The sequence below is a fragment of the Cetorhinus maximus genome, chromosome 1 (assembly GCF_964194155.1).
Source record: "Cetorhinus maximus chromosome 1, sCetMax3.hap1.1, whole genome shotgun sequence".
Classification (NCBI taxonomy): domain Eukaryota; kingdom Metazoa; phylum Chordata; class Chondrichthyes; order Lamniformes; family Cetorhinidae; genus Cetorhinus; species Cetorhinus maximus.
The window spans coordinates 19,787,969-19,813,261 of record NC_135879.1 but is presented as its reverse complement, the minus strand read 5'-3'; the positions used below and the strand labels follow the sequence as shown (position 1 = coordinate 19,813,261).

The 25,293-nt window shown below is 40.6% G+C and overlaps 1 protein-coding gene across 3 annotated transcripts in view; it reads left to right on the top strand.

Annotated features, from left to right (window-relative positions):
• The first annotated feature begins 1,026 nt into the window (after positions 1 to 1,026).
• Positions 1,027 to 25,293, top strand: part of LOC144678643 (serine/threonine-protein phosphatase 2A 55 kDa regulatory subunit B gamma isoform) — a 334,751-nt gene continuing 310,484 nt past the window's right edge. The window contains exons 1-2 of one of the 3 annotated variants that reach the window (XM_078538387.1): positions 1,027 to 1,131; positions 1,259 to 1,336. In XM_078538387.1, coding sequence (XP_078394513.1) covers positions 1,125 to 1,131; positions 1,259 to 1,336 — 85 coding nt within the window. In that variant the 5' untranslated portion in view covers positions 1,027 to 1,124. Of the gene's footprint in view, positions 1,132 to 1,258; positions 1,337 to 23,251; positions 23,369 to 25,293 lie in introns of those variants that run through there. The other 2 variants (XM_078538413.1, XM_078538405.1) reach the window with 2 other exon arrangements.

The window sequence follows — 25,293 nt, the reverse complement described above, 5'->3', positions numbered from 1 at the left end:
AATTGTTCACCAGTCTTTTATATTGCCCAACCAGTAAGAGAGCATAGCTTCAAAATCCGTACCAGAAGAGTTGAGGAGAGGGAGAGGGGAATTAAAATAAGCTTCCCAGAGTAGGGAATGGTTTTTACCATGTTGATGGAAGAGGCTGTGACATATAGAATGGAATTATCTAAGTCTTCGGGGATGAGTAGGATAAGGTGTTTTGCGAAAAAGTGGGGAACAAGGATTGACTAGGGGGCATCAACAGAAGCAACGTCAGGAGTTCCTTTGGTGCCGTCATCTCTGTAATTGGATGGTCAATCATTTACTAACCTTCTTGTTCTCGTGCTCTCAATAGTTGGTATATAAAGATGGGAATAATGTTAAGCCAACTGATTGTGATGTAAACTTATTGAGAGCAGGCAGGCTTTCAGGAGGCACGAATTTAGATGTGCTTTCAGAATCAATAAGGAATAAAATGTAAAACATACTTGAGTTTCAATGCATTGCAAAATATTACTCCAGTTGCTCTAATGTAAGCATAGGGAAGGGAAATCTTCAACATCAAATATTGCAAACATAACAAAAATCTACTGGCAGAAACATTCGTATTTATTACAGAGAAAATGCTTCTAGACTGACAGCCAGGCTGGTACTAAATACTGGAATTACAGTTAAAATAAAAGTCATGTTTTTCCATGCACAGGTGTCCCACCACTCAGCAGGGTTTAACTTCTTTTCAGGCTAGACAACCACCTGAGTCACAACGGTTCAAGCCACCAATTTACACGACAATTTAAAATAAAAGCTGGATTTCAGGTGACCCAGAAAAAAAAACGACACCCCATTTTTGTCCGCATTTTCACTTTAAGTGTAGCAAATCCTCACAAACCAAAACATCCGTCTTCACTTGGAGTCAACTGAGCGGAAAGCTGCCTGCTCTCTTCTGATTGGGTGGTGGGAAGCTCCTTCGGCAGGTTCTCCTCGTTTGGCATGGTGGGATTGGTCCCCAGAGCTGTCAATCAGGACACATCCAAACCCCAACTCAGTGCAGCCGGGCAGATGGTTGAGGAGCATTGTTTTGGGGTGTGACCGTGTGTTGGTTTCCATCCTCCAGATTGCAACGCTGGAGCGAACTTGCAGCCATGAGAAGTAAGCAACGACTTACGTACTGCTGGTCACAGTCTGATATAAGGACAGCTTATTTGTACCGTTGCATGAAAGAGCAGGACTTAATGCCGGTGAAACTGACCCACCCGTGATGAATTTGTCTTTCTAGGTGCCGGAGTCTATGGGAACGATATTCAGTGGTGTTTTACTCAAGTGAAAGGTACCACAGATCTTGATGTTTCTGAAGGTAGGGTGTGATTCTGTCAGCATTTGCCATGTAGACGAAGTGCTCTGTGTGTACGTGTGTGTATACACACACACACAAATCCTTATTTTAATTACACATTCTCATTCCTCCTTCAGTGATTTACCTTTAAGAATACTTGAAATCAATATTTTATTCCCTATTAGGTGGGTGAGAAATGTGTGTGTGTGTGTGTGTGTGGGGGGGGCGGGATGTTACTTGAAATGAATTGACATTTGAAATTGACTGCAACTGCTCTAATACTCTTCTAATGCGTTCAGGATGGAATTGTCTGTTACTAATTTTTGAGTAATCACAGGACAATTGTCAAAAATGGCAGCAGCCAAGAATGTTAATTGTTTGCAATTAATGTTTGGAGAAAGGAGGAGTTGTACAAGAGCAGCCAACGAGCGCGGGCAGATAATCAATCTGACACTAATTCACCCTTTTCTGACACTAATTCACCCTTTTCTCCATGCTCGGAGTTCTCATATTTGGCCATCAGGTATGAATGTGTTGTTTTCACTGGTTCGCTTGAAGCCTTCCATGACTGGTGAACACTATAAATACTTCCTACAAAATACAAGTGTAAACAACTAAAAATGATTTCAGTTTGGGTGAGTCAATTGAAACCCATTAGTAGTATTCCCACAAGAGAACAATACCTGGAAAAATGATTGATGGCATTACCCTTTGTCAGGGGTGACATGGTCCATTTGAAATATGATTCACACTTTTCACAGTGACTTCACTGGATGTCCTGTATGTTGTTAGGTGTTAGGCATAGGCCCTGTAAGGTGTTAGTAGTCTTAAGTAGTTCAACAGTAAGTATTTATTAACTACTAGAAACTATATATATATATATATATATATATATATATATATATATATATATATATGTACAGTACATGTCCAAGCTAGGAACTGTCTCCATGCTTGCTTCTACACATGGCTCTGTCTGACACAAACTGATTCCTAAGTATTGGTCATGTGTTCTCTTACATCACGGTGTGTATGGTAATTTACTCAGTCCCAGGTTAACCCTTTATGTGCTAGACCCTTATACTACACTGTATATATTACTCCTCCTGATTTTTCACTAAATTTGATTGATTTTTTTTTTCTGTCTTCCCCTTGCTGCTTGTTTTGCTGTCCTCTGTGGGGAAGTACCTCACATCACATTGCCTCGTCAAAAGAACAGAGTAGTCTATGAGGAGATTACAAGTAGTGCCACTTAAATGTGCTCCCCGAATCTTAAACTTGTTGTTTAGAGCTGGCAATGATGCTTTGTCTTTGAAGGGTCAGCAGTCCATGTAACCAATAACCTGATTTTTAAAAAAATTCCTTCTACCTTCAAGATGTTTCTCTTCACATTCCCATTTGAATATATGAAAGTTGCTAAAGACAAGGGCCTGTTTAATATTTTTCATAACGTTTTTGGTGTTTTAAAAAATGCATAATGTGATGCCAACACTGTTGAAATACATTGTCATTTTCAAATGATGTGAAAATGTTAAGTCTGTGTAGGCAAATATTTATATTATTTTTGATCATTGGTATAAATGAGAAATGAAAATTCCATCAGCTGGTTGTGTCTCTTGGGGTGTGTAGGGGAGAAGATTCCTTTGGTCTGTGGCAACATTAGAGTGGAGGCGACCAATACACATGTATGACCGTATTGCAGTTAGTTTTACCAACTTATTTAATGCATGTGTTTGTACTAAATGGATTTTCATTGCTTCTGTCTGTCTCACCAAAACACAGTTGTTCTGTTTGGTTAACTCTAGATTCATACATTTGTTAACTAATTCTAGGAGGCCTTGGAGGAATTTAAACACAAGGATGAGAATTTTAAAATCAAAGTAAGGAGCTAATGCAGACCAGCGAGAGCAGATATGAGAGAGAGCTGGGTGTTATTAGTGTACATGTGGAATGTAACGTTGTGTCTTCAGATAGTCACCGAGGAGCAATGCGTAAATAAGAAATAGGAGAGGGACACGGATAGATCATTGTGGACTTCAGAGATAACGAGAAGAAGTTGCAGGTGGCCATGACTGGCAAGGTACAAGTGGAAAACAAAAACAGAATTACCTGGAAAAACTCAGCAGGTCTGGCAGCATCGGTGGAGAAGAAAAGAGTCGACGTTTCGAGTCCACATGACCCTTCAACAGAACTGAGTATAGTTAGGAGAGGGGTGAAATATAAGCTGGTTTAAGGTGGGGGGCGGGGGGGAGAGAAGTTGAGGGTGGGGTGGTTGTAGGGACAAGCAAGCAGTGATAGGAGCAGATAATCAAAAGATGTCACAGACAAAAGGATCAAAGAGGTGTTAAAGGTGGTGATATTATCTAAGAAAAGTGCTAATTAAGAATGGATGGCAGGACACTCAAGGTACAGCTCTAGTGGGGGTGGGGTGGAAAGGCTGACAAGGTATTACAGTTGTAGATTTAAAAATAATGGAAATAGGTGGGAAAAGAAAAATCTATATAAATTATTGAAAAAAACAAAAGGGAGGGGAAGAAACGGGGTGGGGATGGGGGGAGGGAGTTTAAGATCTAAAGTTGTTGAATTCAATATTCAGCCCGGAAGGCTGTAAAGTGCCTAGTCGGAAGATGAGGTGCTGTTCCTCCAGTTTGCGTTGGGCTTCACTGGAACAATGCAGCAAGCCAAGGACAGACATGTGGGCATGAGAGCAGGGTGGAGTGTTAAAATGGCAAGCGACAGGGAGGTTTGGGTCAAGTGGAACTGGGTAAGGGCATTCCCACTTGACTGGACAACGGAGGAGAAGCATTGGAGGAGGATAGTGTGGTTGACCATTCAAAAGCTACACTAAGGTCAAGAAGGGAATAGAGATCCTATCCCATGGACACAGTCACAGGGATGTCATTTATGACTAAAGTTAGTGTTGTTTCAGTGCTGTTGTAGGGCAGAAACCCAATTGATGAGATTCAAACATGGATTTGTTATGGATAGGAAGGAGTTTAATTTAAACAGCCCTGATTTCTCCCCTCTCTAGCTGTCCGTAAACAGAAAGGTGTTTTTGATTTTTGATTTCCCCCTAATAAGTGATGGCATATGTTCTCCTACCTTCAGTTTTTGGAGTGATCCAATCCTCAATTAATAACCCCACAGCAAACTCGAGATAGGGTTAATGTATTTTACACACACTGAAAAACGTCGGAAGGGGGGTTCGCAATGTAGTCCCCGGTACATTCACACAATAAAAGGGGAGATAAGGGAAAGAAAGAGGCACAGGACAAAGACCACAGACAAAATAAGAATTGTTGTTTCACGTGAGTCCAGAATCAAAAGTCCAATGGTGTATTCCTTCAGAGAGGTTAGCCAGCTGAAACTGATGTGGGGTGATCCACTTTTCCAGCAGCATTGACTTCCACGATGGGAGAAGCACATTGAGGTGAATCAGTTTTGCAGTAGGCACTGGTACAGAAGTTTAGACATTCTAGTAGAAAACAGTATAGATGAGGGCCAGGCGATTTAAACCCGGACAAAGCTTTGGTTCCGTTGCTGCTTTGTTAATGGAAGATGGCAGACTACCTGGACTCAGCTCCACAAGGCAATTTTATAGATTCTAGCAGCTTGGTGGGAGGTGGTTTTGTGGATCGGGAGGGTGGGGGGCAGCGGGGTTGCCATGTAACATAACTCCCACTTCTTCACTTTGGTTTGGACAAAGGATGTATATTCCTGGGTTGGATTCTTGAGATGGTTCATGTTGCTTCCACTAATAAGTTTCAGTGGTTTCAGGGCCTCATTGTTCTCCCAGATGCATCATCTCCATTGGCTAGAGCTCTGCCTTGGAAATAGAAATGGTCTTTTTGCATTTCCTTGGAATTTGATTTCTGCAGGTCATGGGGCATTACCGCCTCTTTGGAGGTTACGAGATTCTTCTTGTTTTCTGAAGGCTGGAAATTTCTTCTGAGTGAGCTGTAGCTAGTCAGGCTTCAGCCACTGTAAGGTCTTTGTCCATTTTATTTTAAAAAAATAATAATTTTATAAAGTAGCCAATGGCTTAGTTGGAATAGGGTTGAGAGAGCAGGAGGTGGGGCTGATGGACCAGTCCAGCTTGAGGAAAGATGGGGAGAGAACCCAGAGAAAGATGTCAGCTAAGGGCTAGGGGGAAGTTTGGTTTGGGATGGGTTAGTGGAAGAAAGCTAACTGAGTTGATGGACTGTGACATAGAAGTACAGGAGCTCCTTGCATTTGTTTTTGGTAGTGGTGTGGAGAGGGGTTTAAGGTGATGGTTGGTAGTGGCAAAAAGAAGCCTTGGATTGCCTTTGGATTCAGCATGATCATGGTTAGTGAGCAATTTTGGCAAGAGAAAGCAAAGCTTGATGTGATTTAGCCAGATTCGACAATGACCCATTTATGGCATGTAACTCATTTTAGCTAGCCATTCATACTTGCATCCATTTTATTTAAAGGAGCAAAAATGGGGATGATACCAGGGAAATATCTCAGTGGGAGATATTAAGTACATTACAGGGAGCTAAAGTATCAAAAGTGCAGACATAGATGTGATTCAGTAGAGCTATAGAAGTAGTATTGTGGTGAACAGAGAACCATTGGGAATTTGAAAGTACTGTTGTAAGTAATTTATGAGGGCGTTTTCTCCAGGAGCTGATACAGAAAGAAGTGGAGAGAGAGGGGTCCTGAAGTTTGTGGGGAGGTGGAGTGATGAGGGATACAAGGAAATGGTCAGAGATGGTCTTGTCTATGAATGAGAAGACAGAAATGGGGAGACGTTGAGATGACAAGGTTGAGGGTGGCCATGACTATTGATAGGAAAGTTTATGTGGAGAGAGAGGTTAAGGGAGGGAAGGAGAGCAATGAACTCAGGAGAAGAGGGAGGTATGTTGAGTTGGAGGCTGAAATCACTGAGGACAAGAAGTCACTTTGGTGCAGAGGCTGATGGAAGAAATGATAAGGATACCTTGATGAGAAACTTGGGTTGAGTAGGTGGAAGAGGGGAAAGATTTTAAAGGAGAGGAACACAATGAAATGCTCAAAAGAGAAGGTGCCAGAGCAGTAAGGGGACAGAAGCAGATGAGATTTAAAACCAATACATGCAGTGTAATGGTTTGGGCGGGGCAGGTGATGGAAGGTCCAGCCAGATGTAAAACCATTCAGCGAAGGGCAAGCTATTTCACCCCACAAGCCAGGTTTCTTTCAAGGCTGTAGTGTCAATGCAAAATTCTACAATAAGGTCATTAATAACAAAGCCCTTGCTCACAAGTGAACAGGCATTCTGGAGTGAGATGTGGAGGTAAGTGGTGGTTGATCCATGAACAGGGTCAATGGTGGAAGTGATGTAGAGAAGATTGGCAAGACTAACCTCCAGTAGGCAGTCTGGGTTAGAAGGTCAGCAAGAGAGAAGGATGGGCCATTTGGAATTGCTGGGCAGTTGCTGGGAAACTGAGAGGAGGAGTTAATGTCTCTCCCCTAGTAGTGAGCTTGAAGGAGGGGAACCTTTAATTAGAGGAAGGGGTGAAATTATTAGGGAGAGTGGAGGGTGGTGTCTCGACTGCCCTCCTGCCTCCACTGATGAATTCTGTGGCTTTTGCTCTGGAATGGTACTGAATTAGCAGGCCTATTAGCCTCACATCATAATTGAATTTGTTGATCTCAACCAGTCTAATATTTATCAACTTCTCAACCATCGAAGAGCAGGATAATTTTAAATTCCTAATTGCGATAAAGGTAATCTTCTTGAACCGATACCAAGAATATTTCTATTTGGTTCCTCGTGACATTACTCATGATACGTAATTTAGAGGATATGCTACTTAACTCACATAACAATGCATAATGAGGGCTACTGCTAGATAGTGATTAAGTCAAATCCTTTTCTATTGTGTAACATATTGAGAGTGCTTGAAGTATTTTCAAGCACAAACCCCAGGATTGTGGGCATATTTGTACACCATGTATTTAAGTGAGGAGGAAGATTGCACTTCCTTCCCTTTCCCCAAATTTAAGCAATACAGCATTTTCCATACGTGGGAAAAGCCATGTGGACAACTGTTGTTGAATTCCTGCAGTGCATCTTGTAGATGGTACACTGTACCGCTACTTTGCGCTGATGGTGGAGGGAGTACATGTTTGTGGATGTGGTGCCAATCATGTGGGCTGCTTTGTCATGGATGGTGAGTATTGTGGGAGTTACACTCATCAAGACAAGTGGAGAGTATTCCATCACACTCCTGACTTGTGCCATGTACATGGTAGGCAGGCTTTGGGGAGTCAGGAGGTGAGTAATTCGTCAGACGATTCCTAGCCTCTGACCTGCTCCTGTAGCCACAGTATTTATATGGCTAGGCTAGTTCAGTTTCTGGTCAGTGGTAACCCCAGAATGTTGATAGTGGGGGATTCAGTGATGGTAATGCCATTGAAAATCAAGGGGCGATGGTTAGATTCTCTCTCGTTGGAGATGCTCATTTTCTGGCACTTGTGTGGCGCGAATGTTACTTGTCAGCCCAAGCCTGGATATTGTTCAGGTCTTGCTGCATTTGGACATGGACTGCTTCAGTATCTGAGGAGTCATGAATGGTGCTGAACATTGTGCAATCATCAGCGAACATCCCCACTTCTGACCTATTGCTGGAAGGTCATTGATGAAGCAGCTGAAGATGGTTGGGCTGAGGATACTACCCTGAGGAACTCCTGCAGTGATGTCCTGGAGCTGAGATTACTGACCTCCAACAACCACAGCCGTCTTTGTGCTAGGTATGACTCCAACCAGTGGAGAGTTTTCCTCCTAATTCCCATTGACTCCAGTTTTGCTGGGGCTCCTTGATGCCACGCTCTGTCAAAAGCTGCCTTGTTGTGAAGGGCAGTCACTCCCTGCTCACCTCTGGAGGTTAGCTCTTTTGTCCATGTTTGAACCAAGGCAATGTTTGATCATAGGGTTGCTTAAAATTGTGTACTTTCCCATTTCACATCACAAATAATAGTAATAACAGTGAACATTCATACAACGCATTTAAAAGAAGAACAAATGTTGCGCTCCTTACAAGTGGCATGGAGCACAAGTTCAGGTATATCGCAAGATAATTCAGCACAGAAGCAGCCCATTATGCTTGCATCAGTATCAACTGTCCACTTTCTCCATTTATTTACTCTTTTTCCCCAATACCCCTTGACACTCCTCAAGTGTTTACCTAATTTTCAGAATTAACCTAGGTTCAGTGGCCCTTTGCAATACTTTCCATAGTCTAATAACATCTAGAATGAAAAAAATCTTCACATCAATGAAGCTGCTAGGAACCTCCTAAGAGTTAAACAAAGTAAATAATTCCTGTAATTGCTGCATAGAAGTTGCAGACTAAATATTAATACAAAATACTAAAATTAAACAATTATACTGTAGTTACTAAGTTGCAAACTAAGCTTAACTACTGTAAGTGTTGTTCTATTTAATAATTGTTTGGCAGTTAGAGCCTGAAACAAATCCTAGAATAACACTGGTCTGCCACCTTCCAAAGACAAGTCCCTGCCAAGATACAGGATAGAACTAATTGATTGGTAAAAGTATATCTGGCAAACATTCAGAGGAGCTCATGAACTTCATTTCATTTGCTCTGAAATCCTAGGCACTCAAGTGGGATGTAAGGACTTTGAGTACGTTTTAGAGGGTAGTTTAACATAAAGTCAAAATTAGCCGAATGAAAAGTATAAATTAAAAAAAAAACTTAGACATTTAAAAATAGTGCCAGCATCAAACATGCATGCACATCAGACTTGGTAGAGGCTATGGTAAAACTGTGTCCCAATAATAGAAGTGTATTCCCTATTCTAACAGTGTGACTTTTGCCCTATGTCTCACATGGCAGGTGAAAAGATGATAAAATAGCCTACACCATTCTGATCTTGTTTCCCCTTTGAATGAAAAATCTAAGATATATAGTATTTTACACTATAGTAATGTTAAGCACAGTATTTTAATAAGTATGCAAACTAGTGTTCATAATACAAAGTACTATCTTCTATATTATACATATGTACATGCAACACACAAGTATTTCTACTGTGCAAATGCTTTATTTGCAGATAAAGGGGGAGATGCTGGCATAGTGGTGTTGTCACTGGACTGGTAATCCAAAGACCCAGGGTAATGCTCTGGGGACCCGGGTTCGAATCCCACCACAGCAGATGGTGGAATTTGAATTCAGTAAATATCTGGAATTAAAAGTCTAATGATGACCATTGTTGATTGTCATAATGTGGGTAAAATCTGCTGTCCTACCCTGTACAGCAATGTGGTTGATCCTTAAAAATGCCCTCTGAACAGGACACAGGCCCAAGACACAGGATAAAACTGATAACTTTTACTAATTGTCTCAGCTACTTAGAGGGTAGCCAACGATGTCCACATCCCACAAATGAATTTTTTACAAAAAGATACTAACTAGCTGAAACTTAATGTCAGATACTGGATTCACAAGATGTCAGACTCTGCAAACCAAGCATGGGATTTTGGCTATTGCAACAAATGCAAATTCACAGGCTTTTCAGTAAGCAAGTACTAATGCTTGCTGGATTACCAGTCCAGTGACAATACCACTGCCACCGTGTCTCCCCCTGTATCTGCAAAGAAAGCATTTACACAGTGGAAATACTTGTGTATTGCATGTATGTATATACAATATAAAAGATAATACTTTGCATTATGGACACTAGTCTGATGCGCTGCTGTGTTTTCTTTGGGTGACAAAAAGTAACGTGAAAAATTCATACTCTAACAGGTAAATTCAGCAAAAATTCCTAAGTTTATATCGATCTGCGAGAGCTTATTTGCTCTAACTCTTCCAAAAGTTGATTTTGACATCGTGGTTTACTATGATTGGAAAACTGCCAGCCTCACGCCATTTGGGTTTGAAACTGTAAGGAATAAGTTCAGTGTGTTGTCAAACTTGATTTATAAAGTACTCAGGAGTCCACTTGTAAACATCCTTTACTTTATGCTGCCTCTTTTCTGCTGGATGTGCATATCATGCATGTTCTCTATTACATACTTCAAAGTGATATTTTCAGTTCAATCTATATCATGATCAAATTTGCTGAAATTTCATTTTGATTCAACACCACCACAGGGAAAAAAATAAAAATCTTCACTAATCGAACTGAGGAAAATATTTACACGGAAATGGCCCAGTACAATGAGCATCTTTGCATTATGCCTTTGGATCTTTTAAAGAAAAGGTAATCAGAACAAGTTTTACAATGTTTCTGGCAAAAAATTAAACCTTATTTTAATTTAAGATATTAAGATATTTAAAAAGAAAACCTTCCAAAGCATATTTGTTCAGCTAATAAGAATTTCTGTTCCCACATTACACTGCAGACTACTGAAAGATGAGGGGACAATTACTGTCTGATTCTCCGTTTAGCTGCAGGCGATGAGATGGTGGAAAATCAGTGCGAGTGATGCAGATTGATTTATATTCAGTTTCTCCTCCTCCTAAGTTTCATCATCCTACAGCTGCTAGCTGATGCACTCACACCAGTATCACAGTAACAAACAATTAAAAAAGTTAATTTTCCTGAAAATATTTAGTGAAGCACTAAATTGAAACAGTGGTAAGCAGATGGCTAAACAACAAAACATTACAATCTCTACTGCCTCTACAGGGCCTGTTTGAGGTGTGCACAAGTTCTCACTAAAAATGACACACACAAAACAATTCAACAAGATCTCCCTATGAGTCGATGTGTACACATACAAAAAAAAATTATTGGCGATCTATTCCGACTCCGCAGCAACCTTCTCCTCCCTGCCAATTGTTAGAGCAAAAACATCACATTCGCTACAACTATTGCATCCACAGTGCAAACAAGTATATTGTAGTAATATACTTCGAAATACGATTAACATTGCTGGCAGTTAAGAAGAAAATGTGGCACAAATGGTTAAATTATCTTTTTTAAAAAAAAGTTCATATTTCTGGAAACAAAAGAGGGAGCCTTACATAATATGGAAACATTTATATTAATTAGTGCATAATTAAAATATCAACTAAAACACCTAACATGGTTATGAACTTCTATGCTTCAAATCCATCAAATGTTTTGCATATAACCTTCCTTAAATGTAATACAAGAGGCTATTTTTAAAATAGAAACACAAAACAACAATACTCAGTTGATATTGTTCCCTGGAGGACAGATGAAACCCATTCAAACACATTAACTGCTCTTCCATCACAGTCGTCATCTTCCTCCTCCTTTGACTTTTCCCATGATACATGGCATTGCCACATTGCTGGTTAATCACTCTGATGTCTTTTTTTGGATTTGGCGTGTGGTTTTACAGCTGGATGCCCTTGCTGCTGCTAACCTTACCCATTTATATGGGGCTGGGAACCGGACCACGGCTATTCACAAGTTTCTCAGGCATGTCTTCCCTTGCCCTTCCACAGTGGTTGTGCCAAAGATCCCAAATCCTGAGAATGGTCTTTCTCTGAAACTTTTCCTATGCATTAATGTCCTTCTAAAAGTTTAATCTAACAAGTAGAAAACACAAAGTTATAACTGAGGTTTGTAAGATTATGATGTTTTGGGACTCTCTTTAATTTAGGGTAAAATGAAGGAGGTCAAGTTTACCTGACAGCAAGCCTGGGTGGTTTTATCGTGTAGAGAATAAAGGGAGCCCAGGTTGTTTTAGTGGGAAGGTGGTGCAAGGTGTTTACACTTGGAGACAATAGCAGCAGCTTGTATGCAAACAGTGGATATACAATGAGTTGCCAAAGTCCCAGAAGTGTTAGTGTATGTGGGGTTGTAAACAGTTGTGCTTCAAACTGTCCATTTACTTCCAAGATAAAAGAATTGGGGTCTCAAGGATAGCTAATCAGCTATCTTGATTGCTCTACCTGGATACAAAGACTATGCAATTCACATTACAAGCATGATAGGCATTGAGATGGGAAGGGCACAGAGGAAGCCATCGAGATATTGGTTTACAGGCTTTCTGAAATTATCAGTGAATATAATAATCAGTGAATATAACAATAGGTTTGTCTGTCAGGGTCTGAGACAGCAGCGAGACGCCTAAAGTCCCTGGTTCACTGTGCCAGAATGCAGATGGAAGCTCACGCTCAGATTGAAAAGACCAAATTTTTGAGCAATTAAAACAAAGCTCGAAGATTCACCTAGCTTACCCTAGAGAGAGGATTTCCAGTAATACTCTCATCATGAAGGACACCTCTGGGGCTTAGACGTTACCAGGCTGAGAAAGGAAAAGGACAGAAATAAATCCTTGGGAGCAGAATCACTTTGGACCAATTTCGGGAGAATTGAATGTCTACTTAAAGGATGTATCCCTGTGAAGTGTGCTTTTTCAGTTAAAAATAATTCAGGCTAAAAGTAAGAAGGGGAATATTCAGTTCTGTGATTTTAAAGTGTAGGAATTCCATACTTAACATTGTAGTTGCATTCTCGAAAAATGCAACTTTAAATGTAACAACTTTAAACAAATCCGATTTTCCAATTACAACCAATGTAAAAGCTGCTTGTTAGGTTCTGTAGGACCTTCATCAGAAAAACACCAAAACATTATACCCTGTAAGTTGAAATACTGTACATTCCTAAATTCTTATGTTCATAAATGAAGCTACTTCTAAAACTAAATTTTAAAATTTAAAAGAAATATGCTAACTCTTTCTGCTTATCTCCCGTTCATCAGCCTCTCCCACTCATCAAATCTCTACCGGCCTCTCCCATTTGCCAACTCTCTGCCAGCAACAAGCGGAAGAGAGAATCATGGAGGGAAACAATGAGTGGGGGAGAGAGAGAGAGAGAGAGAGAGTCGGGTAGGGGAGAGGCCACATTAGCTCACATGGAACGGCGTTAACTGAAAGTCCCCAATACAGGCCCCATTATATGCATGATGCCTAATTGAATGGCGCTCAATGAGGCAACTTAAAATGGAGATTTACTGTATAAGTTGCCTACAAATAGTGTTTATTGAATAGTGTTTTAGTCTTTTGTTACAGTAAACTACTTAAAATGTAAAAACTTATTGCGTCATTCTTTCAGCTGTTAACTGGAAGTGCAAATTTATTTAAAAAAATTATTGGTCTCTGCAAGGATTGTGACAAGTGACTAGTTTGAAGGCAGATGGTTTATATGAAAATGTATTTGTAAACCAATGAAAAATAAGTGTTATCAGAAGACGTAAGAATTAATCATTTGCCACATCACGGTTATAAGAATGATCCACAACACTGCACCTCGAGGCAATATTGGTGATTTTTTTTTCCCGCCTAAGTCTTTATCTTTTGCCAGATTTTAACCAGTAGATTTATTGTTTACTACACAGGGTTTGCTTTGAGCTCCCCATGTGGCAACTCCCCTGGTTAAATACCAGTGGCGGTGGGATTAGACCCTTATTCTGCAACTTCTATGCTGTAACTAATTTTAGTTGCCTTTTTATTTATTTATTTTCCCAGCAATTACAGGAATTATTTACTTCGCTTAACTCTTAGGAGGTTCAGGCAGCTTCATTAATGTGAAGATTTTTTTCATTCTAGAGGTTATTAGCCTATGGAAAGTATTGCAAAGGGCCACTGAGCCTAGGTTAATTCTGAAAATTAGGTGAACGCTTGAGGGGTGTCGAGGGGTATTGGGGAAAGAGTAAATAAATGGAAAGAGAGTGGACAGTTGATACTGATGCAAGCGTAATGGGTTGTTTTTGTGCTGAGCTATCTTGAGGTATACATGATCTAGTGTTCCATGCCACTTGTAAACAGTGCAACATTTGTTCTATTTTTTAAATGCATTGTATGAATGTTCACTGTTATTACTATTATTGGTGATGTGAAATGGAAAGTGTGCAATTTTATGCAACCCTATGCCCAAACATTGTTGACATTTGTGCAATATTTTGCAGTTAATTTCAATTAACTGTCACTTCTGGAAATGTGCAATGTCACCCACAAATTTCACACAAATTTATCAAAGTTAATTTTTGGCTAATTCACACATCTCTTCTATAAGTCGTTTTATGTGTTTGGCATCTATTTATTTAGACAAACTATTGCATACGTTCTGTAGTTCTGCAAATCTGTAATTGTCTAATGGCTCAAACACTTAAATTTCTAAATGCACAATAACAAACTTTACATGGACACTTTGACTGTGTTTTGTGGGTTCATGAGGTATTTAGATAGGGGGGGGTGTGTACATATGTGATAAGAAGTAACACAAATGTGTCTTCCTATCACTCTATTTCTGTCAGGTCTGTTGCATTTACTTAGCATATATACTTACTTTTGTGAATCCTCACAATCCAAGATACCGTTGTTGTTTGTCTATCCTCCCAGATAGATGACAATGAATTCAAAGTCCCATTCCTGTAAAATTCATTTAGCCTTAGTATCGTTGTGGTTTTGGTTTGTGTCATATTCCTGTTGTGACCAAGAATGAGCTTTAATTTTCTCAAGTGTTCTGAAGCCTGTTTGTGCTCATAGCGGGGAATCTACTTTTGGTAGAAGCTGTGGAATTCTGCACAGAGTTCTCCACATGGCTTTTCCCACGTATGGAAAATGCTGTACCACTTAAATTCGGGGAAAGGGAAGGAAGTGCAATCTTCCTCCTCACTTAAATACATGGTGTACAAATATGCCCACAGTCCTGGGGTTTGTGCTTGAAAATACTTCAAGCACTCTCACAATATGTTCCACAATAGAAAAGGATTCGACTTAATCACTATATCGCAGTAGCTCTTATTATGCATTGTTATGTGAGTTAAGTAGCATATCTTCTAAATAGTAAACCATGAGCAATGTTACGAGAGACCAAATAGAATGTAAATAGTCTCAATATCTAATCAAGCAGATGACCATGTAGTAATTAGGAATGTAAACCTATCCTGTCGAGGGATGTTAAGGAGTCGATACCTATTAAACTGGTTGAGTTCAGCTATTAAGTGGGGCTTTCGTGCCTGCTGGTTCAGTACCACACCAGAACAACAGCCACCAAGCTTTGAGTTTGAGTGCCAGCTGACGACCAGGGATTGCACACTCACCCTCGTGAGGCAGAAGTTTGCGGGTTCAAGTTTCACTCCAGAGGCTCGAGCACAAAAGTCCTGACCAACAAGTTTAGGACTTTCGGATGAGATGTTAAACTGAGGTCCTGCCTGACCTCTCAGGCTGAAGATTCCATGACACTACTTTGAAGAAGAGCATGGGAGTTATCCCTGTTAATGTTGCAAATGCTGTGATAATTTTGTGTGCATGCTGTAATTGTGACGAAGAGCAGCTAATACTAATTGGGGAAAGGTCAGGGCATATATGTAAGAACCAGTGGTTGGGGGGGATCGATGTGGAAGGGAAAGATAGTCCTGGGTTTATTCACAAAATCTAGTATGAAATACATTGAAAAAACGAATTAGGAGCAGGAGTAGGCCACTCGGCCATTCGAGCATGCTCCACCATTCAATAAGATCGTGGCTGATCTGATTGTAATTTCACTCCGTATTCTAGCCTTTTGGCCCCTTGCTTATCGAGAATCTACCTAAGTCTGCCTCAAACATTCAAAAACTCTACTTCCACCACCTTCTGAGGGAGAGAGTTCCAACGACTCTCAACCCTCAGAGAAAAAATTTCGCCTCATCTCTGTCTTAAATGGGCGACCCTTAATTTTTAAACAGTGATCCCCTAGTACTAGATTCTCCCACAAGAGGAAACAACCTCTCCACATCGACCCTGTCAAGACCCTTCACAATTAAGTCGCTTCTTACTCTTATAAACTCCACTGGATACAAACGTAGCCTGTTCAACCTTTCCTCATAAGACAACCTCCCGATACCAGATATTAGTCTAGTAAACCTTCTCCGAATTGCTTCTATTGTATTTACATCTTTCCATAAATAAGGAGACCAATACTTTACAGAGTGCTCCAGATATGGTCTCACCAATGCCAAGTATGGCTGATGCATAACCTCCCTACTTTTGTATTCAATTATCGTCACAATAACTGGTAACATTCTATTAACTTTCCTAAATATTTGTTGTACCTGCATACAAGCCTTTTGTGATTCATTGTATAGAACACCTAGATCCCTCTGCATCTCAGAGCTCTGCAATCTCTCACCATTTAGATAATGTGCTTTTTTTATTCTTCCTGCAAAATGGTCAATTTCACATTTTCTCACAGAATACTCCATTTGCCAGATCTTTGCCCACTCACTTAACCTAGCTGTATCTCTTTGTGTCTTTTTCACATCTTACTATCCGACCTATCTTTGTTTTCAGCAAATTCAGCAACCATATCTTTGGTCCCTTCATCCAAGTCATTTATATAAAATGTAAAAGGTTTTGGCCCCAGCACTGATCCCTGTGGTGCACCTCTCGTTACATCTTGCCAACCTGAAAAAGACCCATTTATACTTACCCTCTGTTTTCTGTTAGCTAGCCAATCTTCTATCCCCTGCACCATGAGCTTTTAATTTTTGCAATATCCTTTGATGTGGCACATTATCAAGTGCCTTCTGAAAATATAAATACAGTATATCCACTGGTTCCCCTTTATCCACAGCATGTATAACTTCCTCAAAGAACTCCAATAATTGGTTAAGCATGAGTTCCCTTTCACAAAACCATGTTGACTCTGCCTCATTACCCTAAATTTTTCCAAGTGCCCTGCTATAACGTCCTTAATAATAGCTTCTAATATTTTCCCAATGGTAGGTGTTAAGCTAACTGGCCTGTAGTTTTCTACTTTCTGACTCCCCCTCTTTTTTTTGAATAAAGGAGTTACATTTGCTATTTTCTGATCTAATGGGACCTTCCCCGAATCAAGGTAATTTTTGGAAAATTAAAACACACGGATCAACTATCTCCCTCGCCACTTCTTCTAAGAACCTAAGATGAAGTCCATCAGGAACTGGGGACTTGTGAGCCCGCAGCTCCAACAGTTTACTCAGTACCACTTCTCTGGTGATTGTAATTTTCCTGAGTTCCTCCCTCCCTTCCATTTCCTGATATGCTGCTATTTCTGGGATGTTACTTGTATTCTCAATAGCGAAGACAGGTGCAAAATACTGGTTAAATTCATCTGCCTTCTCCTCATTTTCCATTATTAATTTCCCTGCTCACTTTCTATAGGACCATGCTCACTTTGTTAACCCTTTTCTTTTTTAAGTATCTATAGAAACTCTTACTATCCATCTTTATCTTTCTAGCTGACTTTCTCTTGTACTCTAGTGTTTACTTCCTTAAAAATCTTTTAGTTCTTTGCAGTTTTTTATATTCTGTCCAATCTTCTGACTTGCCACCTTTGTGCAATTATATGCTTTTTCTTTAAGCTTGATACTATCTTTAATTTTTTTTAGTGAAGCACGGATGGTGAGTCTTCCCCTTGGAATTTTTCTTTCTCACTGGAATGTATCTATTCTGTGTATTCTGAAATATCCCCTTAAATGTCCACCACTGCATCTCTATTGATCTATAACTTTAACCTTAACCTAATTTACCAGTTCATTTTAGCTAGCTGTGCCCTCAAAATTGCCTTTATTTAAGTTTTGAAATACAAGTCTTGGACCCACTCTTCTCTCCCTCAAACTGAATGTAAAACTCAATCATATTATGATCGCTGCTACCAAGGGGAGCCTCCACTATGAGGTCATTAATTAATCCTATCTCATTGCACAATATCAAGTCTAGTATAGCCTGCTTCCTAGTTGGTGCCAGAACATACTCTCCTAAGAAACTATCCTGAAAACTTTCTATGAATTCTCACCTAGTCTACCTTTGCCTAACTGATTTTCCCAGCCTAAATGCAGATTAAAATCCCCATGATTATTGCTGTACCTTTCTGACAAGATCCCATTACTTCTTTCTTTATACCCAGTCCTACCGTATGGTTACTGTTAGGGGGCCTGCACACTACTCCCACAAGTGACTCCTTGCCTTTATCATCTCTCACCTTTAACCAAACTCTTTGTATATCCTGGTTTCCTGAACTTAGATCATCCCTCGCTAATACCATCATTAATTAGCAGAACCACCCCTCCACATTTTCATAACTTCCTGTTCTTCTACAATGTCATGTACCCTTCAATGTTCAGGTCCCAATCTGTCATCCTGAAGCCATGTCTCTGTAATGGCTATCAGATCACATTTATTTATTTCTGTTTGCATGATGAGTTCATCTGTTTTGTTTTGAATGCTACATGCATTTAGATTCAGAGCTTTTAGTTTGGTCCTTTTCATTATTTTTGTAACCTCTAGCCTCATCTGCTGATTTATTCTTAGATTTGTACTCTTTATCCCTTTTCTGTCATGGTCTGTTTATCATTCCCCACATTAATAACTTTCACTCTTGCCTTTTCTCTACTCTTTGATTTACCACATCTTCCCAAATTTAGTCCCTTGACCCCGCTATTTAGCTTAAAACCCTTTCTGCTTCCATCGTTATGCGGCTTGCTAGAACACTGGTCCCAAAATGGTTTAGGTATAGACCACCCGAATGTTGAGCCCCTCCACCCAACTTTCCCCAGTGTCAGTGCCCCACTACTCCCACACCTGTTTTTGAGTCATGTATTCATCTCCCTAATTTTATGTACCCTATGCCAATTTGCACATGGCTTAGGTAATAATCCTACCTTTTGAGGTTCTGCTTTTTAGCTCAGTGCCCAGCTCCTCATGCTGTCTATGCAGAACCTCTTTCCTAGTTCTACCTATGTCATTGGTACCTACATGGACCATGACAACTGGGTCTTCCCCCTCCCCCTGCAAGTTCTTCTCCAGTCCTGAGCAAATGTCCTGAGCCCTGGCACCAGGCAGGCAATGCAGCTGTCTAGATTCTCATTCTTTACTGAGGACAGTGTCAATTCCCCTTGCTATATGTCCCCTCCTACCACAACATCCTTTTTTTCTCCCCCCACTTAAATGGCTTCCTGCCCTACAGTGCTATGGTCAGTTTTTCATCCACCTTGCAGCCCCCACTGTCATCCAAACAAGCTGAGAACCTCAAACCTATTGGACAATTGCAAAGGCTGAGACTCCTGCCCTCTGGGTCTCTTTATCTGCCTCACCTTGTAGTCACAGCCTCCTTTCTCTGACCACTATGTGGTGTGACTGCCTCCTGGTACAAAGCATCAGGTAACTTTCCTCCTCCCTGATGTGTCACAGTGTCTGCAGCTCAGCCTCCAGCTCAATGACTCTGAGCTAAAGCTCCTCAAGCCACAAACACTTATTGCAGACATAAGAACATAAGAAATAGGAGAAGGAGTAGGCATTCGGCCCCTCAAGCCTGCTCAGCCACTCAATAAGATCATGGCTGATTTGTTTGTGTTTCGAATTCCACGTTCACATCTCTACCCCTGATAACCTTTGACTCCCTTGCCTAACAAGAATCTACTTACATCTGCCTTGAAAATATTCATTGACCCCACCTCCATTGAGTTCCAAAGTTGCACAACCCTCTAAGAGAAAAAAAGTTCTCCTCAACTCTGTCCTAAAAGGGAGACCCCTAATTTTAAAACAGTGCCCCCTAGTTCTAGACTCACCCACAAGAAGAAACATCCTTTCCACGCCCACCTTGTCAATACTGTTCAGGATCTTTTATACTTCAGTTAAATCACCTCTCGCCCTTCAAAACTCCAGTGGAAACAAACCCAGTCTGTCCAACCTTTCCTCGTAACACAACCCACTCATTCCAGGTATCAATCTAGTAAACCTCCTCTGATCCGTCTCCAACGCATTTACATCCTTTCTTAAATAAGGAGACCAAAACTGCACACAATATTCGAGATGTGGCCTCACCAATGCCCTGTATAACTGAAGCTTAATATCCTTACTTTTATGTTCAATTCCTCTTGTAATAAAGGATAGCATTCCATTCGTCGTCTTAATTACTTGCTGTACCGACATACTAACTTTTTTGTGACTCATGCACGAGAACACCTAGGTCCCTCTGCACCTCTGAATTCTGCACTCATTCTCTGTTTAAGTAATATTCGGCTCTTTAATTCTTCTTCCCAAAGTGAACAACTTCACATTTTCCCACATTATACTCTATTTGCCAGGTCTTTGCCAACTCACTCAACCTATCTATATCCACCTGAAACCTCCTTATGTCCTCTTCATAACATACCTTCCTACGTATCTTTATGTCATCTGCAAATTTAGCTTCCCCTCATCTTAAGTGGCATCCAGGAGCTCCCACATGCTGCAGCCTTGACACGTTCCATGTCCTACCATCCTTAGTGTGTTATTAATTACATTAATCACTTATTTATTTTCCTTTTCTATATATTTTTATTAACTTTACCAGCAGTTTGTATACTATTTTAAAGCATGGGACCAGAATAGACCATAACTATTTACTGGATATTCACCAAACAGCTAGCTCCTTTCCCTGTAATAGAGTAAGAACCAATTACTACGGGTGAATAAAGTAGAAAAAGGATAGGAACATCTCCTTCCCCCACTCACCAGACTCCCAAGAATGCACTCCGTTCCAAAGCTGCACTCGTTCGCAGTTGAAGATAAACTGGCTCCAGCTTATTCCTTTGCCTGATGGATATTAAATAATTTAACAATCCCTGGTGTGCTAGCCAATATTCATCCCTTAACATTGCAAAAGCAGATTATCCGGCGGTGATAAATAATAAACAAATAATAAATCATATTAATGATTTGGACAAAAATGTGGGAGGTATGATTGGGAAATTTGCAGATGACACAAAAATTGGCTGTGTAGTTGATAGTGAAGAGGATAGCTATTATCTCCAGAATGGTATCAATGATTTGGCTGAGTGGGCAGAAGAGTGGCAAATGGAATTCAATCTGGAAAAGTGAGGTAATGCATTTGGGGAGGGCAAAGAAAGTGAGGGAATACTCGATAAATGAGAGAATATTGAGAGGGGTTGAGGAAGTGAGAGACCTTGGAGTGCATGTCCACAGGTCCCTGAAGGTGGCAGGGCAGGCGGATAAGGTAGTAAAGAATGCATATGGAATGCTTTCCTTTGTTGGATGAGGTATTGAATACAAAAGCAGGGATGTAATGATGGGACTGTACAAATGCTGGTTAGGCCACAGCTGGAATTTTGTGTACAGCTCTGGTCACCACATTACAGGAAGGACATAATTGCTGTGGAGAGAGTACAGAGAAGATTTACAAGAATGTTGCCAGGGCTTGAAAATTGCTGCCATGAGGAAAGATTGGATAGGCTGGGGTTGTTTTCTTCAGAACAGAGGAGACTGAGGGGTGACCTAAGAGTGGTGAACAAAATTATGAGGGGCCTAGGTAGGGTAGACGGTAAAGATTTGTTTCCCCTAGCTGAGGGGTCAATTACCAGGGGACATAGATTTAAGGTGATTGGTAGGCTTAGAGGGGACATGAGGAAAAACCTTTTCACCCAGAAGGTGTTGGGCATCTGGAATTCACTGCCTAAATTGGTGGTTGAGGCTGAAACGCTCACCTCATTTAAAAGGTAATTGGATCCGCATCTGAAGCGCTGTAACCTGCAAGGCTATGGACCAGGTGCTGGAAAGTGGGATTAAAATGAGTGAGCGGCTCGTTCCTTTTTCATCTTTTTCTGGTCGGCACAGAAATGATGAGCTGAATGGCCTCTTTCTGCACCGTAACCTTTCTATAGTTCTTTGGTTCTACAATCACATTGCTGTTTGTATGAGTTTGCTGTGCCATTTCAAAAATACCTTGTTGGCTGTAAAGTGCTTTGGGATGTCCACAGTTTGTAAAAGGCACTGCATCAATGCAAGTTTGTTCATTCTTTCAATATGCACAGAGTGCTCAGGAATTGATGAGAGTAAGACTAACTGATATATATGACATGGAAGTAGCAATTTTTGATGAAATTGTGCAGTTGGCAGTTTCAATCTTGACTTGGATGATCTGAAAAATAGATTGTTGAATTCTGGCAGATCATAACTAGCTCACTTAGATATTTGAAGTATCGGGATTATTTATAGATAGGAACTTCAACATGATGGAAATTTTGCATTGCGATTGTATCTTTTGAATCGGGTATGAATTCCTGTATTTCCTGTCTGTTGGGATTTGAATATTGCTGAAAAGAGAGACATGTTGCTGAAGCTTCTCATTATGCACTCATCAGGGCAAACACACGGATACCAAAATTCAGATAATCTCAACAATTTATTGGCAAGGTGTCTCAAAAATTTGAATGACAGGTGAAGCTAGCTGTTTAGCACTGCTACTATGCCGTCGCAATACGAGTGATATTCTGCACTAACAAGGTGCTGCTGTCAAGCCACAAAGATATTCTGCCTACTACACAAATGAATAATATTGTATTTCAGTGCTGGTATGATGCCAGGTATGTATGCCCCAACAATTGGGGGATTGTATTCGGCTGTTCACAAGAGGCAAAGTACTGACTGTATTCAACCAGCCCATGTTTGCAAAACTCAGAACTTAGCGTTCAACGTTAGATGTGATTCTGCAATTGGACAACACCTACTAAACAATCTGGATTGTGCTAAAAATTACACTAACAACCAATTTAAGATTCTGTTGGATCGTAGTGTGGCTCATTTGCATGTGCTAGAGCTACACATGTTCACACATCGGCCCTTGTCCTTTGCAAACAGAACATAAAGGCATTGGGCCTTTTTCAACCAAAGAAAAGCTTGGGGGACAGTAATTCTCTGATTCATTCTCCATGGTCATAACCTTGACCAGTCAGAGTCAACCTCCCTGAATTGAATTTAAACAGTAGCTTGGCAGTTAACTGTTCCCTGATACATTCTCCATAGCAACACCTCCACCAATCAGAGTCCACTTGCCAACCAGTCAGCACCCTGCAGTTCTCCTGCGGTATAAATTGTTCTTCCCTTTGAGATCTGATATTCTTGCGAATCTGTCCTAATGAGTGCAAGATGAAAAAATTCAACAGCATGTATCTCTTTTTTTTTCCAGCACTACACAACAATTTATAATAGGAGAAGAGGGTGCTGTTTGTTTGGCAAGTCGACTCTGGCCGAGACGTTGCCATGGAGAAAGCAACTGGGATCTATAGGCTGTCCAAGCTCCTGGGTAATAAAAAAAACACAAAACTTAAGCATGTTCCTTCTGTTTGTAGAGAACAGATCCCTGCGTATGAACATATTGCACTTCTGGCAAGGGGAAATAAGCCATGTTATGAGCTTGACTGATTATCTTAAATTGGTTGTTGGGGGTAGCTGTAAGCACACTCGGGATTAATTGTTCAGCAAGTGCTACCCAATCGTGGAATTGCATCTGACAGATGTTTTGTTTTGAGTTTTGTAAGCACTGGCTAGTTGAGTATGGTCTGTACTCTGCCTATTATGAACAACCGAAGGAACATGCTGTTTGATTCTATTATGAACAACTGAAGAATCAAACAGCATGTTCCTATCAGACAACAATAGAATGTATGGCCTAGGTACCTGGCATCACACCGGCACTGAAATTCATACCTGACATTGTTCAATTGTGTGTAAACAGAATATCTTGGACTGATGGCATCATCCTGTTAATGGGATAATACTGCAAAGTAGCAGTGTAAAACAGCTTGCTTAACTTATTGTTCAAATTTTTGACATACTTTGCCTTTCCAGGGAAATTTGAGGTAGACTGGGCACTTATCTCATCCAAATGAGCCTTTGGCCCATTTGCTGTTTGTGTGATAGACAGTGAACAACGATCTGATCAGGGACATTCCCTGAAACATAGGGCAACTAAAGCCCGAGCTCCCTGGATAATGACAGAGATAGAGTAAGATGAAGTGGGGAAAAGAGTGCAAATGACAGATGTCATCTTGATTCTACAAGTGAGAACCAGGCTGAATACAGAATGTTCAGAGGGAAGTGAAGAAAGAAATGAGAAAGGCAAAGGGAGCATTTGGGAAGAGACTGGCAGCTAAAATCAAAGGGAATTGAGAAGTCTCCTGTCGGCCGATAAACAGTAAAAAGGCAGTAAGAGGAGTGGTGGGGCTGATTTGGGATTTTAAAGGGATCTATGCATGGAGGTAGAGGGTATGGCTGATGTACTCATTGAGTACATTGCACCTCGTCTTTACCAAGAAAGAGGATGCTGCCAATGTCATAGTTAAAGAGGAGGTAATTGAGTTTCTAGATGGGCTAAAAATTGTTGAAGAGGAGGTATTAAAAAGGCCAGCTGTACTTTAAACTTGGTAAGTCACCAGGACTACATGGGATCGATGCAAGGATGTTGAGAGAAGGGTGGAAATTATGGAGGTACTGGCCATGGTCTTCAATATTCCTTGGATACGGTGGGATGCGGTGATGTCAGAGGACTGGAGAATTGCATATGTTACACCCTTGTTCAAAAAACGGTGCAAGAATAAACCCAGCAACCATAGGCCAGTCAGTTTAACCTCTGTGATGGGGAAACTTCCAGAAGCGATAATTCTGGACAAAATTAACAGTCACTTGGACAAGTGTGGATTAATTAAGGAATGCCATCATGGATGAATTAAAGACAAATTATGTTTAACTAACTTGCTTGAGTTTTTTGATGAGGAAACGGAGAGTGGTTGACCAGGGTAATGAAACTTCCGAAAGACGTTTGATTAAGTGCCACATAATAGCTCACCAGCAAAGTTGGAACCCATGGAATGAAAGGAGTGTTGACATATTGGACACAAAGTTGGCTGAGTGGCAGGAATCATCAGGGGTGAAAAGATTTTTGGATTGGCGAAAGGTATACACTGGGGTTCCTGAAGGTACTCCACGGGGTCCACTGCTTTTCTTGATACATATCGATTTAGGTTTGGTTGTAATGGACACAATTTCAAAATTTGCAGAAGACACAAACCTTGGAAGTATTGTGAATTATGAGGAGGATAGTTTTAGACATCAAGAGGACATTTTTCTTCATTCTTTCATGGGATCTCGGGTGCCACTGACAAGTCCAGCATTTGTTGTCCATACCCAATTGCCCATGAACTGATTGGCTTGCTAGGCCATTTTGAAGGG